Genomic DNA, 18,649 nt, shown 5'->3' on the forward strand with positions numbered 1-18,649 from the left:
ATGGGAATTCAACTGCAAAACGTATTTTTATGTGCACTACGTATATACGCACACAAGTCAATTTGATGGAAAGAACTGATGGGGGGGGGAATTATGCAGATTTTAGAATATTGCAATGACAATCTGTCACCAATTGGATGAAAACCTAGCTATAGACACCCTAAAGAAGCGTTTCCCAAACTCGGTCCTCGGAACCCCAAGGGATGCACGTTTTGGTTTGTTGCCCTAGCACTACACAGCTGATTCAAATAAATCAACTAATCATCAAGCTTTGACCATTTGAATCAGCAGTAGTAGGGCAAAAAAAAAAAAAAACATGCCACCCTTGAGATCCCCAGGACAGAGTTTTGGGAGCGCTGCCCTAAAGACCGGTGCACTAGTCCAGTGTCTCCGATTATACCTGCACATCATGGTTCGCCAGCAGCCCCAAACATCTATTTTATTTAACGAGGCAAGTCAGTTAAGAACAAATTATTATTTACAATGACAGCCTACCGGGGAACAGTGGGTTAACTGCCTTGTTCAGGGCCAGAACGACAGATTTTATGCCTGTCAGCTCGGGGATTCGATCCAGAAACCTTTCGGTTACTAGTCTAAAGCTCTAACCACTAGGCTACCTGCCACCTCCTACACTCTAACCACTAGGTTAGCCTTCCATACTGGGCAGGGAGGAACGCCAAGCCTTCCATACTGGGCAGGGAGGAACGCCAAGCCTTCCATACTGGGCAGGGAGGAACGCCAAGCCTTCCATACTGGGCAGGGAGGAACGCCAAGCCTTCCATACTGGGCAGGGAGGAACGCCAAGCCTTCCATACTGGGCAGGGAGGAACGCCAAGCCTTCCATACTGGGCAGGGAGGAACGCCAAGCCTTCCATACTGGGCAGGGAGGAACGCCAAGCCTTCCATACTGGGCAGGGAGGAACGCCAAGCCTTCCATACTGGGCAGGGAGGAACGCCAAGCCTTCCATACTGGGTAGGAGGAACACCAAGCCTTCCATACTGGGCAGGGAGGAACGCCAAGCCTTCCATACTGGGCAGGGAGGAACGCCAAGCCTTCCATACTGGGCAGGGAGGAACGCCAAGCCTTCCATACTGGGCAGGGAGGAACGCCAAGCCTTCCATACTGGGCAGGGAGGAACGCCAAGCCTTCCATACTGGGTAGGGAGGAACGCCAAGCCTTCCATACTGGGTAGGGAGGAACGCCAAGCCTTCCATACTGGGTAGGGAGGAACGCCAAGCCTTCCATACTGGGCAGGGAGGAACGCCAAGCATTCCATACTGGGCAGGAGGAACGCCAAGCCATTCCATACTGGGTTGGGAGGAACGCCAAGCATTCCATACTGGGCAGGAGGAACGCCAAGCCTTCCATACTGGGCAGGGAGGAACGGATGTATTTCCATACTGGTCAAGGAGGAACGCCAAGCCTTCCATACTGGGGGGAGGAAAGATATTCCATACTGGGCAGGGAGGATATGCCTTGTTTACTGGGTATGGGAGGAACAGCCAAGCCTTCCATTTGAGAGGGAAATCTGATTCCATACATTTTAGGGAAACCAAATATACATCTGAGGAACGCCAAGCTTCCATACTGTCTGCAGAGGGATGTATTTCCTGTTTGTCAAGAATTGAATAGTCATTTGTGGAAGTGAAGATATTGGCGGTCTGCAAATGCTTTGTTTATTGGCCTGTAGCCCATTGGCACAGAAACATTTGAGAAAATAAAAACATGGTTTAGCATGTTGTGTCTATAAAACACAGGGTTGCTCCAGTGATGATTATTTGTAGTCATGAACATTATTTTCGGTTCATTCTAAGTTTTCCTTATTTTTTTTACCAGTACAAGCGGAGGGCGATTATTTTTTTAGGACACCTTTAGTTGGGCTAGCCCCACCCCCCCTCCAATAAAATGTCAAACTGTCCCTAAAAAAAAGGCATTTTTGCACAGATTCGTACACTTCCTCCCAGATGTTAACGATCGTACATGGTCTCGAGATCAGCACAATCTCAGCTTGATGTGCATTCCCAGTAAAACACTCGTACTCCCAGTAGACCGGACAGTAAGCATCATCCATTCAGCATCATTTCTATCCTTAACTAGCAAAAAGGTGTTAATGGAAAATGTGCTTACTTTCTTTATGAAACCATTTCACACCATTTTAGTATTTTTCAGACAGCTTTGTGGAAAACAGTTTCCTGAAGAAAAAAAAAGTACACATTTTTCCTTACTTCTCGCCTTTAAAGCTTGTTGAAGAAAATGATGCAGCCCGAATGGAGGATGGTTTACGCACGAGCCAGTCCACAGCACAGGGGACGTGTTGTCCTATTACCAGGAATGCACATCATGCCAGGAGTGCAGATCGAGCTCCCATGCACTATGCTAGAAGATAGGCACTAAAGGTAGTTACAGTGAGACGTATACACATTTAAACGTTCACAACACCTGACAGTTAAATAGACTGGGCCAGGGGAAATGTGGTTAGTGGGCCTACCGTCATTTTCTGACGGATCCAATGATTATCAAAATGAGCGAGCTGAAAATTAGATTAGGCCTATTTTTACATCTCCATGTCAAAATGGAAACACTTTTCTACTGTCATTCAAACTAGGCTCTTACTAAGCAATTTTGCTTGGAAAACTTGGTTGTTTTAAACTTTAAAAAAAACTATACTAAATAAAACAATGCACTCATCTTCAATAGATTGAGCCACGGATAACGCCCTGACCGTTCAATAAATTTTTACAGATTAAACCCGACACTCATCTGTTTCTTATTTCTGGGGAATTTTTATGGCGGTTGGCAACCAACTTTAAGGTGCATTACCGCCACCAACTGGCGTGGAGTGTGGATCAGTGAACGGTTTAACTCCTACCCAATATTCTCGTCTCCCTAAGGAAACGAAAATACACACTTAAAATACTACTAAATCCACCTGAAGATTTCCCCCAGCAGTTCACTTAATATTGGCTCTTCAAACCCTATTACTCCTCAAATCTAATAGCAATCGCTCCCTTTCCCTCACATATTTATGGAACTGAAATAATGTGTTCCCCTGTCTCCTCTTGACAATGATTCACCAGGGAACTGCGTTACTCTTTCTGCCCCCTGTACCCATAGGAATCACCTGCCATGCTCGTTCTGCCCCCTGTACCCATAGGAAACACCTGCCGTGCTCGTTCTGCCCCCTGTACCCATAGGAATCACCTGCCGTGCTCGTTCTGCCCCCTGTACCCTAGGAAACACCCCGTTCTGCCCCCTGTACCCATAGGAATCACCTGCCGTGCTCGTTCTGCCCCCTGTACCCATAGGAAACACCTGCCGTGCTCGTTCTGCCCCCTGTACCCATAGGAATCACCTGCCGTGCTCGTTCTGCCCCCTGTACCCATAGGGATCACCTGCCGTGCTCGTTCTGCCCCCTGTACCCATAGGAATCACCTGCCGTGCTCGTTCTGCCCCCTGTACCCATAGGAGTCACCTGCCTTGAGGCACCTACTATTGCTGTTCTTACTCCATCATTCAAAGTTTCTACATCTGCATTGAGATAAACCTGAGACAGATGCTCTTCACTCAACTCCTGAAACTGACCCCATTCCGCTTTCCCAAATATCCTACTCCTCAATCCATTGCCTACTAAATCTTCCACCATCCTACAGTACACATGATAGGATAGGTGACAACTACCCCATGTAGATTCCTCCTAAACCAACCAACTACATCTGCCTGCCATTGAAGTGTAGATCAGATCAAGACCCAGAGCAGATTAAATATCCACTTACTGGGTCAAACCCAGTCCCCCCGGCCATCATTAAGACTCACAAGCCTTTTCTCATCCAGTGGTTCCTCCAACACTTACCCATTTACATCAGTCCATAACCCTCTCCCCAGAGAGCATACTATGAGCATTAAAATCCCAACACCATGTTACACGTCTCCTATCTTGACCTTGTACATTCTTAAGGACCATCAACCCCTCGTCTCTTACACAGGTTGTAAAAGTTCACTATTAACATATCCCCCCCCTCCCAACCACACTTCTTCTAGAACTACATACTCCTTCCTGTTCAACCCCCTTTCCCACACGCCTACATAGGATCCCCCTCATTCCCATAGGATCCCCCTCATTTATTTGTTTATTCTTTCACCCCTTTTTTACATTTCACCAACATTTTCTTCCAAAAGAGGGCACCATTTCCCATAAAGAGACAGTGGAAGATGGACGGAAGGGGATTTGATTAAGATGCCCCTGGTTGAACCGGGCTATATCCCGTCAATGTGACGGGTGACGGTGGCGCACCCTGCTCACCTTTTTAATGGTAATCTACAACGCTTGGTCAGATCGTCAACAAGGCAGCATGGTGCATCGTTCAGAAACAAACATCTCCTTTCCCTAACATATAGGATAGAACTTTTTAACTCGTTTTCATTGCGAAGGCAGATAAAGCGTTTATCACAAGCATTACTTCTGCATGTGAAAACACTGAAATGTACTCATTGTTTAGCCCATTATTGGACTATAAGGAGCCTAAATTACTCCTTTAGTCCATGAAGTTCAAAGAATTGACATGTTATGTTCAAAGTGAGAATTGGCTTTGGAAGACCAACATTCTCCCATCTAAACGTGAATCTATTCCCAAATCCCAATTTGTAAGTCGCTCTGGATAAGAGCGTCTGCTAAATGACTTAAATGTAAATGTACGGCATGGTTTCTAAAAACATAAACCCATCTACATTCATATCACATCAAAATAATTCCACAAATGTAAAACATACACTTACTGTACACTGTTTTAAAATGTTCTAACACAGTTGCAGCCAACAGTATTTCCCGTGATAAATTTGTGGCGTTTGTCTTCCGTTTACATACAGGTGTTCAGAGACGCCGACAGCTAATTAGCACAGATAGTCCACCCTGTCTTCAGTAAACAAGCCTTGTAACATGGAAATATGGCCGTGTGGAAACTCTAACCCTATTAAAAGGTGTATCTATTTATCCTTTAAAAAAATAAAGTTGTAATTATTTCTCACAGATATGAAAAAGAAGGTCCATATGCTTCTAAACCCACGCAAGTGATGCGTGATAAATGTTCAGACTCCCCGCTACAGAGCATCTTATGACTCTTATTTGTAATATCATAGAACAGAGAGTCATGATCAATGGCAACTCATTGTATGCACGCATGACTGTAAGTAGCTTTGGGATAGAATGATCTGCTAAATGACATAAATATATTATTATTACTCCCTACCCCACGTGTTTAGCCTACATAACTTGTTTTTAACCGACTTTGTTGTCGGCCAGAACAGTGGCAAAGGGTTCCGGGAGGCAGCCCTGTTTCAAATCGAACGCAATTAACGCTACTCCGGAGCATTTATAAAATCCCCTCGCTGAGAGTCTTTGTGCGCATGCCCAGTATCCTCATTTAGCCCCTGGTGTCTTTGCACTGCGCCTGCGGTCGTCACTAGTTATCAGAGCCACAAAGTTATACACTTCGCCTAATTTCTACAATTTATATAATTTTTTTAAAATCAGATTTTTAAACCTAACCATACTGCTAACCTTATGCCTAACCCTACATTAAGACAACAAAAAAAGCAAATAGATGTTTTCATGAATTTTAACGGCGTAATCCATTTAGACTTTGTGGCTGTGGTAATTAGTGGACATCGGCGCCAGCGTTTTGTATAAAGGTGTAAAATCGGTTTCCGGATCTAGTTTACTGTCTTTGCGTAGCTTGCCACTTTCTGTAATAGCAAGAGAAGACCGATCGGAATCGAAATTGCTGGAATAACGCTTAAATCGTATGTACCTTGTTATTTACCTGTTATGCTTAGCTACATCTATGAGCCTGATGGAAACCGATATGGACCTAACCTTAGTTTTCAAATTCGTAATTTGATATGATATTTTTTTTTAGTTCATCACTGTAGCTAACTGAATGATTTGGTTGTTATGATCTCTCTCTGTGTGTGTGTGTTGGGGGGTGTAAGTCCGGGGCAAGAAGGACCCGGAAGGGAAGAGCAGCTGCCGCTTTTATTTGGGGGGGCGAGAACTAACCAACATTATAACTAAAAGAGAACGTTTCTAAAGAAAACTGTAGCTTAACAGCTGCAACGATTAGACTGCGTGGGACCTGGTAATTAAGCTTTTTTTGTTTTGTTAATATATATATACGGAATAAATATTTCGAGAGAAAAAAACTAAAATAAAAGGTGAGTAGCTAGTCAAGTCATCTTCCACATCCACTGAAGGCCTGGCTTTCTTATCCATGTTTTGGAGAAGTAGTAAGAATAATAACCCAGGTAGCTAGCTGACATTATCTGACTAACCTAGTTGGATAGCATGTTAAAGGTAACGAACGTGATAACCAGGTAATTTAACTAACTAACTAATCACATGTATACACGTCGATTTTGAATTATCACCGTGAAATGAGTTGCCAAGTTATTATTCAAACAACTTAATTTACCAGATATATTTTTTTACATAGTGACCGTGAATGTGGCCTATCAGTAAGGATGTAAATGCATAACTAACGTTATGTTAATGCTCTAAATTCAATTTACAACACAGCTTTTAGCTGGCTATGTTAACGTTAGGCAGCTGGCTACCTACAATAAGGTTTCAGACGGTAAAGTACACAGGTTAAAGTTGGTCATATTTATGTTAGCCAGAGTCATGTCCCATGTTGTGGGGAGGAGGGTATAAACACACGAAACACGACATTGGTAAGTGAAATGAGATGGCCAACGTGATTATCCTAACTAGTAGTACACCGTGTTTTGGTGCATGGCCGCTATCAAATGTTGCTAGGTACGGCTGTCCCCCGAATAAATAAAATCTCGGTCGACCGAGTCTGTTTCTTTTAAAACGTATTTCTTCCACATGTAGACTATTGAGCTTGTTCGACGCTTTAAATACTGCGATTAAAACACAAACTACCAAAGAGGGAGCCAGAGATCAATATAGCCTAACCAGAAAGGGGAAAAACTACACAGATTCTGCCATTAAGATCCTTAAGTTACCGGTAACATGCTTCACCAGCGGTCGGTAACCTTTTCCATGTGGAGTGCCAAGTTATTCTACCATTTCTACTGATCTGTGTATAAGTTATGATTTTCATATGCACATTTTTGTGGAACATCTTCATTTATAATATTTATTTAACCAGGCAAGTCAGTTAAGAACTAAATATTTAACAAATATAACAACTGCCTTGTTCAGGGGCAGAACAACAGATGTTTACCTTGTCGGGGATTCGATCTTGTCACCTTTAGGTTACTAGTCCAACGCGCTAACCACTAGGCTATACTGCTGCCCCTTCATACCTCAATGCCATGTTAATCAAAATGATATCTATATAATACTTTTAGATTTGTAACTTCTATTGTCAATATGTAGATGTACATAAAGCCAACAAATAAAAACATTGCAGGTAGAAAATATGCTGATTTAAAAAAAAATATATATTATCCTATAAATCACATTGGCTATGCATGCATAGGCTGTCTGCAAGGAACTTGCAACATTGTATCAACTATTAACTTGGTCCAGCCAGAAGCTGGTGCTAGCAAACTTGCAACATTGTATCAAACATTCTTGGCCTCAGTTTCCAGCTCCAGACACCACCACTGAAGTCTATTAGCTTAAGGGATAAGAAGTAATCATGTAGGCATATTTTATGACGTTTCCACTGGATCAGAGCATGACTATTTTCGACTTTGCTGAGTGGTTATCGAAAGGGAGAGAGCTGGAAATATTTTTCAAATAGGCTACATTGAGGAACAATTGTTTTTTTTTTCTACATCCATTGAGAATGACAGACTTTGTTTACTTGCTGTTTTGAGGCAAATAATAAATTATTTATAGGTCTACGTTTGACTGCAGGCCAGGTGTATGCATGTGTGTATCTTTCTCTCAAAATTGGGCTGCCTGTGTAAACGCAAACATGGTTAACCTGGAGAAATGTGCCATTTTTGGTCACCTACTGCCTTAGTTTGGCATTGGTAGGACTGTATAGGGTAGACTGCACCATTTAAAAAAAGCAAATGGGGTGATAATAGAAGTGCCTTGCGTGCCAGGGATGGAGGCTGATGTCATCCAGGATATGACTTGGTTTGTGTCCCAAATAGCTCCCTATTCCCTACATAGCTCCCTATTCCCTACATAGTGTTACTACTTTTGACCAATGTAAGGATTAGGGTGCCATTTGGGACAACCCTATGCGTGGTGTTGGCTTACAAAGCTGTACTCTCATTCTGTTATGATTTTTAAACATTTGTATTTTTTTATTGGATGCGCTTAGTAGTTCCCCATTTAACAACAAGTGAATCTGGGTTTTTATCAGTGTGTCGCTCTCCCTGTGTCAGGCTGCCCATTGCTAGACGGGCACGTAACTGTCTGTCTGGCTGTCAGCGAGTGCAATGAGTCTCTCCAAGCGGAGGGAGGGAGGGAGGGATAGGAGGATGGATGGTGGGAGGTAACCTGCAAGGGTCATGCAGAAGGGATGTGGTCTGATCTGATAGGCTGAGGGGGGAGAGAGAGAGAGTATCTTATCTCTGGGGAAAAATGCTGTGACTGGTAAGATATACAGGACCAGTCAAAAGTTTGGACACCTACTCATTCAAGGGTTTTTCTGATGAAGACATCAATACTATTAGATAATTGCATAAGGAATAATGTAGTAACCAAAAAAAAAAAGTGTTAAATGAATCCAAATATATTTTAGTGTCTTCAAATTAATCTAGAGGTGAAAGAAACGGCTATTTAGGCGAGGTGCTGGCTCGCGGAGTGAAACGCTTTAAACAAAATAAAGGGGAGCCGAACGCTCTAGGAGCTCGGATGCAAAAAAATATATATTTATGTCCAACGTTTGGACAGATGAGCTGTTTTCATCAGGGTGACAAACACTGTGGGATGACTCATTTATATCGTGTTAAAAGAGACACAGGTTGTCTGTAATCGTGGCCGGGTGTGGCCTGATATCATTGGTTAATTATCATATGTTAAAATAGCATACAAAAACAACATATGGATAACATACAAAAGAACATATGGATAGTGTATGATCATAGATACAATTTGGCTCCATAAGCATACAAAAAATGTATAATAGTAAAATCGCAATCACAGGAATGTCAAAGTCTACGTTAAGACCGAAGGGACCAAGGGTCTTTAAATTAAAGATCCAGGCAGCCTCTCGTTTTAACAATAAATTGTCGATGTCACCCCCTCTCCTAGGGAGGGTGACATGTTCGATGCCAATATAACGTAGAGACGAAATCGAGTGTTTTTCTTGCATGAAGTGGGAAGCAACTGGGCAAGTCTGGTTTAGGCACCTAATGGTGCTACGATGTGCCGAGACTCGTACTTTTAATTCGCGCTTTGTTTTACCCACACAATTTTTACCACAAGGACAAGTTGTAAGATAAATAACTGCCTTAGTGGAGCACGTAATAACACCTTTGATTGGCATCGGTTTCCCTGTTTGGGGTGTTTGAAGGATCTACATTTATAAATGCCATTGCATTGAGCACGGCCATTACACTTGTTTCCATCCAGTAGGGGCGCAAATACACGTTGTGCGGGGATATCTTGGGGTGGTAAATCAAGAGTTTACCAACACCCTGGTCACAACTGATTGGCTCAAAAGCATTAATTAAGAAGGAAAGAAATTCCACAAATGAACTTTTAACAAGGCCCACCTGTTAATTGAAATGCATTCCAGGTGACTAACTCATGAAGCTGGTTGAGAGAATGCCAAGAGTGTAACGCTGTCATCAAGATAAACGGTGGCTACTTTGAAGAATCTCAAATATAAAATGGATTTTATTTTTAACTTTTTTAAATTTTGGATACAACATTATTCCGTATGGGTTATTTCATAGTTCTGATGTCTTAACTACTATTATTCAATGTAGAAAATAGTTTAAAAAAATAAACCCAAATCCCTGGAATGAGTCGGTGTCAAAAGTAGTGCACTATATAAACAACAAGGGTTTCTGTATCCTGGACCTGACTTGATTGATGGAAAGTGGTTTGATTGATTCCGATTCTGTTGTGTTTTCAGCCCAGAACTGATGTAGCAGTGTCACCATCCCCACTACCTCCATCCAGTCCCCTGTGCCTGCCCGTCTGTCTCTCTGTATGCCCTGAGAGAGACCTGTCTGTCTGGGCTATACAGAGCAAGGAGTGACAACACAGCCGAGACTGACCCACCACAACTGACTGGTCTACTCTGGAGGTTCTAGACACCACCACCAACGCCCTACAGATAGAGAGCCCAGTTGAAAGGATGGCCCCTGATTGGTCTCCCTGCTGAGAGGGGAAACCAACCTGATTGGTCTCCCTGCCTGCTCTCATCCATCAGTGGGGAACAGGAGGAGTTGCTGTTTTTGTTTTTGCTGCAGAAGTACTTTAACCTGGTCCTGGGCCACGTCTGTTCTATCTGATGTCACAAAGCAGCGAGGTCTCTCTGGGACTCTGGTAGTTTTCTTTAATTAAAAAAAAAAAAAAAAACATTCCAGGTTGGTTTTGGAGCCCGGTTCTTTTTACCAGCTTTGTTAACTACTGAAACTGGGGGAGGGGGACGATTAATGGGATGCAACGATGTCGGATCACAATGAGCGTAGGCCAGTCAACACGGACTACGCTGTCTCCCTGCTGGAGCAGCTCAAGCTGTTTTACGAACAGAAGTTACTGACTGACGTGGTGCTGCTGGTGGAAGGCAACGAATTCCCCTGTCACAAGATGGTCCTGGCCACATGCAGCTCCTACTTCAGGTGAGTTCACTCCATGCTCCCTATGTAGTGCACTACTTTTGACCAGAGGACAGGTCTATGGGACCCCTACGTAGTCCACTGTACTGTCTCATGCAGCTCCTACTTCAGTTGAGTCACTGTCCTGTTCTGTTTCAGCAGAACGTTCCGTACCAGTACTACAGTACAGCAGCAGGCCTATTGGGGGAAACCATTCATTGTCACTCCTGAACTGTGTCCAAAACGGCACCCTATTTCCCTCTGGTCAAAAAGTAGTACACTATATACAGTGGGGCAAAATGGTATTTAGTCAGCCACCAATTGTGCAAGTTCTCCCACTTTAAAAAGATGAGAGAGGCCTGTAATTTTCATCATAGGTTCACTTCAACTATGACAGACAAAATGAGAAGGAAAAAAATCCAGAAAATCACATTGTAGTATTTTTTTAGGAATTTATTTGCAAATTATGGTGGAAAATAAGTATTTGGTCAATAACAAAAGTTTATCTCAATACTTTGTTATATACCCTTTGTTGGCAATGACAGAGGTCAAACGTGCAAATAAATTCATTAAAAATCCTACTATTGTGATTTTCTGGAGAGAAAAAATCTAATTTTGTCTGTCATAGTTGAAGTGTACCTATGATGAAAATTACAGGCCTCATCTTTTTAAGTGGGAGAACTTGCACAATTGGTGGCTGACTAAATACTTTTTTTGCCCCACTGTGTGTGTATATATATATATATATATATATGGAATAGGGTTTCATTTGGGACTCCACTTTCCACTTGCTGCACTTTAATCATCTAATGTTGTGCTTCTGAACGAAGCCCCTTGGCCTACCCAGGGATACTTCCTGAACCACCGGTTCAAATCATTTGTTTGGGAGCATTACCAATAACTGATGCCAAGGGAGATGCGAGCTTCGCTTTATCTGCTTTGCTTAGTCTTGGCCAGGTCTCAGTTGTAAATGAGAACTTGTTCTCAACTGGCTGACCTGGTTAAAGAAAGGTGAAATAAATTAGTGAGGACATTCGGGGACAAACATACACACACACACACACACACACCTCTATATATTTCTTAGTAAACAGCAACCCCTATTAGACCATTGGACGTGTCCCAAACGGCACCCTACTCCCTATGGGCCCAGGTCAACAGTAGTGCCACTATATAGGGAATAGGGTGCAACCTGGACCAAGCTCTACACGGGTTCCCACACACGCCACTCGTTATGCGGTGACAACATGCAAAGCATTTCCCCTCTAGGGTTCAGAGAGGGAAAGGGAAGCCTTGTCACGCACACAGAGCTGGGGGAGGAGACCCGCAGAGCTGGGGGAGGAGACCCGCAGAGCTGGGGGAGGAGACCCGCAGAGCTGGGGGAGGAGACCCGCAGAGCTGGGGGAGGAGACCCGCAGAGCTGGGGGAGGAGACCCGCAGAGCTGGGGGAGGGGGGGCGCCAGGCAGGGGGATGCCTGCAGCGTTGTGTAATATCCAGAGCATGTGAGCAGTAGAAAAACTACCCCTGGGCTAAAGTAGTGCACTTTGAAGGGAATAGGGTGCCATTTGGGATATAGTAGAATTGGGAGAGAGAGGCACAGCATGGATACACAGACGGTATGAATGAGTGTAGTTGCTCTGCTGGGGAATGAGGAAGTGGAGAGTGTTAGAGGAGGACGCTTCTAGAGGATACGGCTGTGTGGGGTGGGGGGGGGCACTTCTAGAGGATACGGCTGTGTGGGGTGGGGGGGAAGGTTCTAGAGGATACGGCTGTGTGGGGGGACGCTTCTAGAGGATATGGCTGTGTGTGAGGGGGGATGCTTCTATAGGATACAGCTGTGTCGGGGGGGCTTCTAGGGGGCTGTGTCGGTGGGGGGCTTAGAGGATACGGCTGTGTCGGGGGGCTTCTAGAGGATACGGCTGTGGGTGTCGAAGGGGGAGGATGCTATGCCTGGCTGGGGTATTGAGCCACAGGGCAGAGGACACATCCAGAGAACATGCTGTGGTGTCGTCTGGTCACTGGTTTTAGTCTCATGCCTGAGAGAGAGTTCAACTGGGGCTGCTGGGATTGACAGTCCACTGCAGCGACACAAAAATCATTCTATTCCCTACATTGTTGCACTACTTTTGACCAGAGCCTCATTGGTCTGTCTGAGAGTAACTCTGTCCTGTTCTCCTTTTCAGGGCCATGTTTATGAGTGGTCTGTCTGAGAGTAAACAGAGTCATGTTCACCTGAGGAACGTGAACCCAGCCACCCTGCAGATGATCATCACATATGCCTATACAGGCAACCTGGCTGTTAACGACAACACCGTGGAGCCCCTTTATGAGACGGCATGTTTCCTCCAGGTAGGACACTTGTATGTGTACTCTAGTATGTGTACTATGTAGGAACCTAGTCTGAGCCATGAAGGAGACTAGGCATCTCCCCCCCCCTACTACCACTATCAGATTAGGGGGGGGCAATGCATCTTAGTGCAATGACCATCGTTATGTTTGGAGGAAAAAGGGGGAGACTTGCAAGCTGAAGAACACCATCCCAAATGTGAAGCACAGGGGGTGGCAGCATCATGTTGTGGGGGTGCTTTGCTGCAGGAGGAACTGGTGCACTTCACAATATAGATGGCGTCATGTGGGAGGAAAATTATGTCGATTATATTGAAGCAACAGCTCAAGACATCAGTCAGGAAGTTAAATCTTGGTCGCAACTGGGTCTTCCAAATGGACAATGTCCCCAAGCATACTTCCAAAGTTGTGGCAAAAAAAAGTAAATAAATCATTCTCTCTACTATTCTGACATTTCCATTTTTTTCAAATAAAGTGGTGATCCTAACTGACCTAAACAAGTAATTTGATTTAGGAATAAAAGTCAGGCATTGTCAAATATTATACACCTTAGCCAAATTAACTATGTAAACTTCCGACTTCAACTGTCTCTCACACCACTTTGATTTCACCCACATCTGAAAAATATGTTTTCTCTGGCGTCATCTTCTCCCCTAGTACCTTACGTCCCTAGTACCTTACGTCCCTAGTACCTTACGTCCCTAGTACCTTACGTCCCTAGTACCTTACGTCCCTAGTACCTTACGTCCCTAGTACCTTACGCCCCTAGTACCTTACGCCCCTAGTACCTTACGCCCCTAGTACCTTACGCCCCTAGTCCCTTACGCCCCTAGTCCCTTACGTCCGCCCCTAGTCCCTTACGTCCCCTAGTCCCTTACGTCCGTCCCTAGTACCTTACGTCCGTCCCTAGTACCTTACGTCCGTCCCTAGTACCTTACGTCCGTCCCTAGTACCTTACGTCCGTCCCTAGTACCTTACGTCCGTCCCTAGTACCTTACGTCCGTCCCTAGTACCTTACGTCCGTCCCTAGTACCTTACGTCCGTCCCTAGTACCTTACGTCCGTCCCTAGTACCTTACGTCCGTCCCTAGTACCTTACGTCCGTCCCTAGTACCTTACGCCCCTAGTCCCTAGTACCTTACGTTCCTAGTACCTTACGTTCCTAGTCCCTAGTACCTTACATTCCTAGTACCTTACGTCCCTAGTCCCTAGTCCCTTACGTTCCTAGTACCTTACGCCCTATTACCTTACGTTCCTAGTCCCTAGTACCTTACGTTCCTAGTCCCTAGTCCCTTACGCCCCTAGTCCCTTACGCACCTAGTCCCTTACGCACCTAGTCCCTTACGCACCTAGTCCCTTACGCACCTAGTACCTTACGTCCGTCCCTAGTACCTTACGCCCTAGTACCTTACGTCCGTCCCTAGTACCTTACGCCCCTAGTACCTTACGTCCGTCCCTAGTACCTTACGTCCGTCCCCTAGTACCTTACGTCCGTCCCTAGTACCTTACGTCCGTCCCTAGTACTAGTACCTTACGTCCGTCCCTAGTACCTTACGTCCGTCCCTAGTACCTTACGTCCGTCCCTAGTACCTTACGTCCGTCCCTAGTACCTTACGTCCGTCCCTAGTACCTTACGTCCGTCCCTAGTACCTTACGTCCGTCCCTAGTACCTTACGTTCCTAGTCCCTAGTACCTTACGTTCCTAGTACCTTACGCCCCTAGTACCTTACGTTCCTAGTCCCTAGTACCTTACGTTCCTAGTACCTTACGCCCCTAGTACCTTACGTTCCTAGTCCCTAGTACCTTACGTTCCTAGTACCTTACGCCCCTAGTACCTTACGTTCCTAGTCCCTAGTACCTTACGTTCCTAGTCCCTAGTCCCTTACGCCCCTAGTCCCTTACGCCCCTAGTCCCTTACGTCCCTAGTCCCTTACGCCCCTAGTCCCTTACGCCCCTAGTCCCTTACGCCCCTAGTCCCTTACGCACCTAGTCCCTTACGCACCTAGTCCCTTACGTACGCACCTAGTCCCTTACGTACGCACCTAGTCCCTTACGTCCGTCCCTAGTACCTTACGTCCGTCCCTAGTACCTTACGTCCGTCCCTAGTACCTTACGTCCGTCCCTAGTACCTTACGTCCGTCCCTAGTACCTTACGTCCGTCCCTAGTACCTTACGTCCGTCCCTAGTACCTTACGTCCGTCCCTAGTACCTTACGTCCGTCCCTAGTACCTTACGTACGTCCCTAGTACCTTACGTACGTCCCTAGTACCTTACGCCCCTAGTACCTTCCTAGTCGTTCCTAGTCCCTAGTCCCTTACGCCCCTAGTCCCTTACGCCCCGTCCCTAGTCCCTAGTCCCTTACGCCCCTAGTCCCTTACGCCCCTAGTCCCTTACGCCCCTAGTCCCTTACGCCCCTAGTCCCTTACGCCCCTAGTACCTAGTACCTTACATCCCTAGTCCCTAGTACCTTACATCCCTAGTCCCTAGTACCTTACTCATGACTTCATCACTGACCGTCTGATTTCTGATCAGTGGAGCATTAATGAATGATGATTATGTATAGGAATAATGGACGATGATTGTGATTTATTCTTACTAACATAATCACAATGTTGGTGTCCTGGTAGTTTTTAATCTCTAATATTTTTTTATAAAAAAACAAAACATTTTTTAACAAATGCTCTCATCCAGTGACCTCATTCAACTAAGGTTAGTATTAATCTCCCCCCCCACACACACAGGTAGAGGACGTGCTACTGCAGTGCAGGGACTACCTTGTGAAGAAGATCCACGCAGACAACTGTGTCCGGATGCTGAGCATCGGGGACCTGTTCTCCTGTGTGGAGCTGAAGCAGAGCGCCAAGCGCATGGTGGAACACAAGTTCTCCGTGGTCTACCGTCAGGAGGCCTTCCTACAGCTGTCCCACGAGCTGCTGGTCGACGTACTGAGCTCAGACAACCTCAACGTGGAAAAGGTGGCTGCCTTTTTTTATTTTTATATACTTTGTCTGTATGTGTATTTTCTACAGACTATCATCGGTAAAGCGTGGGTCTGTTCCAGCAAACAGGATCAATGACTTGGCCAGCTATCTGTCCAAAAATGGCTTGAAATAAACTTCAACATTTTGAAATTGGCATGGTATAATTGGCTTGACAACAACACCCAATAGTTAGCCACATATATAAGCTAACTTAAAGGAATACTTTGAGATTCTGGCAATGAGGGCCTGTATCTAGTTCCCGAGAGTCAGATGCACTTGTCTCTGTGTCCAGTATGAAGAAAGCTAAAGGTAGTTTGGTGAGCCAATACTAACAATCATTAGCGTAATGCTAGCAGATACAGAGACTTCCAGTCATTGCGCTAACGCCCGTTAGCAATTGAGCTAGTTAGCAACCTCTTTCAAACTGCTCTGAAATGTAAAAATGGTATGTATGAGTTCATCTAATCCTAAATCCTAAAGTATCCCTTTTTATAGTCCTGCTTTCTGGAATACCCCCAAATTACTGCCCATGGGATGATAAACATTCTCTCCTCTTCTTCTCTCAGGAGGAGACGGTGAGAGAGGCGGCCATGCTGTGGCTGGAGTACAACATGCAGTCCAGGTCCCAGTACCTCTCCTCGGTGCTCAGCCAGATCCGCATCGACGCTCTGTCTGAGGTGACGCAGCGCGCCTGGTTCCAGGGCCTACCTCCTAACGACAAGTCTGTTGTAGTGCAGGGCCTGTACAAGTCCATGCCTAAGTTCTTCAAACCCCGCCTGGGGATGACCAAGGAGGAGATGCTCATCTTCATGGAGGCGACGTCGGAGTCGCCAGCTGACATGGGTCCAGTCATGACTGGCCCCAACCACACGGTAGTGTGTTACAGCCCGCAGGCTGAGAAGGTCTACAAGCTCAGCAACCCACCCGGCGACCTTCAGAAGGCGGGAACGCTCGTCACCCCCGACAACGACGTGTTCATCGCCGGCGGGCAGATCCCTCTGAAGAACTCAATCGCCAACCACAGGAAGAGTGGCAGCAAGATGCAGGCGGTGTTCCGATCGGTGGACAGCTTCTTTTGGTTCGACGCCCAGCAGAACACCTGGTTGCCCAGGACGCCCATGACGTGTGCCCGCATCAAGCCCTCTCTGGTCTACTGCGAGGGTTACATCTACGCCATCGGAGGGGACAACGTGGGCGGGGAGCTGAATAAACGTACCGTAGAACGCTACGACTGTGAGAAAGACGAGTGGGCCATGACGTCTCCTCTCCCGTGCGCCTGGAACTGGACCACGTCCGTAGCGGCACGCGGCTGTGTCTACGTGATGACCCACGACCTCATGTACTGCTACTTCCCCCGCGCTGACACCTGGGTAGAGATGGCCACGAGGAAGACCAGTCGCTGCTTTGCCTCCGTCGCCGCCTTAGGTGACCTCATCTTCTATGTCGGCGGGCTCCACGTGGTCAGCAACTCGGGTGTCCGCATGCCTACCAGCACCATCGACGGCTCCTCTGTCACCATGGAGATCTACGACGTCAGCAAGAACGAGTGGCGCCTGGCCGCCGACATCCCTGCCAAGCGTTACTCGGACCCGTGCGTGCGGGCTGTGGTCCTCCCGGGTTCTCTCTGCATCTTCATGCGCGAGACTCACATGAACGAGCGCGCCAAGTACGCCATCTACCAGTACGACCTGGAGCTGGACCGCTGGTTCCTGAGGCAGCCCGTGTCTGAGCGGGTACTATGGGACCTGGGGAAGGACTTCCGCTGCTCTGTGGGGAAGCTGTACCCATCCTGTCTGGAGGAGTCCCCATGGAAACCACCCACCTACCTGTTCTCCCCCGACGGGGCCGAGGAGTTTCAGGTGGACGGGGAGATGGTGTCGCTCCCTCACATATAACTCTTGCCCTTTCACCTCTGGCCGTGTTGGAGGGGTGGCCCTGAAGGCTTGTGGATGGGGGGGGTTGGAGGAGTAGATTACCACAGTACTGAGGCACTAAGTGTGTTGATATCTGGATCAGAGGCATCTGACAATTACTAGACTTGCTGCATTTTAAAGTCTGTTCTGCTTGACTGGCTGTAGCTGACAAACAAACAGTACTAAACAGTCAGACGTTGAAAATGTAGGAGAGAAACGAAAAATAATAACGATTCCCCTCCAAAATACCAGGATTTGAACTTCATTTTTTGTTGTTGTTGCCAGTTCCGACTTTATTATCACAAGTCAACTGATATGTGGTGGTAATGATGCACTTACAGCTGAAAGTCCAAGTACCAAACCCTCCCCCCTCCCCCAAACTCCATCTCTCTTTATCAACACTGTTTTCAATCCACGCGTCTTTCCCAGGGACACCTGGCTTGTGTCCCAAATGAATCCCTATTCCCTGTGTGGAGGGCACTACTTTTTGATGAGAGCTCTATAGGCTTCTTGCCAAAAAATAAGTGTTTTTTTGTATAGAATTTGGTATTGGAACATCCAAGGGGACAGGGCGGAGGTCTGAGGTGTCGCAGTGGGAACGGAGAGGGTTCTGGGTGGTTGACTGCAGGTCCTGTCACTGGTCCATCTCTTCACCT

General features: G+C 46.1%; 1 protein-coding gene across 3 annotated transcripts; it reads left to right on the forward strand.

The window, feature by feature from the left end:
• Positions 1-5,429: 5,429 nt before the first annotated feature.
• Positions 5,430-18,378, forward strand: LOC118375599 (kelch repeat and BTB domain-containing protein 2-like). 3 transcript variants are annotated; one of them, XM_035762171.2, is made up of 5 exons: positions 5,430-5,797; positions 10,066-10,777; positions 12,938-13,103; positions 15,841-16,074; positions 16,647-18,378. In XM_035762171.2, the coding sequence occupies exons 2-5, from the start codon at positions 10,605-10,607 to the stop codon at positions 17,973-17,975; spliced, it is 1,902 nt and encodes a 633-aa protein (XP_035618064.1). In that variant the 5' UTR covers positions 5,430-5,797; positions 10,066-10,604; the 3' UTR covers positions 17,976-18,378. The 3 variants fall into 3 exon arrangements, with proteins under 3 accessions (XP_035618064.1, XP_035618065.1, XP_035618066.1); XM_035762172.2 differs by lacking the exon at positions 5,430-5,797 and adding an exon at positions 6,016-6,208; XM_035762173.2 differs by lacking the exon at positions 5,430-5,797 and adding an exon at positions 6,244-6,367.
• The last annotated feature ends 271 nt before the right edge of the window (positions 18,379-18,649 follow it).

This window comes from Oncorhynchus keta, chromosome 28 (genome assembly GCF_023373465.1).
Source record: "Oncorhynchus keta strain PuntledgeMale-10-30-2019 chromosome 28, Oket_V2, whole genome shotgun sequence".
Taxonomy (NCBI): domain Eukaryota; kingdom Metazoa; phylum Chordata; class Actinopteri; order Salmoniformes; family Salmonidae; genus Oncorhynchus; species Oncorhynchus keta.

What these genes read in the sequence shown, in the direction of transcription:
- LOC118375599 (XM_035762171.2), top strand. Translation starts at nt 10,605, where the DNA reads ATGTCGGATCACAATGAGCGTAGGCCAGTCAACACGGACTACGCTGTC. An exon ending in ACATGCAGCTCCTACTTCAG is followed by an intron (nt 10,778 to 12,937) that starts GTGAGTTCACTC and finishes TCTCCTTTTCAG; the next exon opens with GGCCATGTTTATGAGTGGTC. An exon ending in ACAACCTCAACGTGGAAAAG is followed by an intron (nt 16,075 to 16,646) that starts GTGGCTGCCTTT and finishes TTCTTCTCTCAG; the next exon opens with GAGGAGACGGTGAGAGAGGC.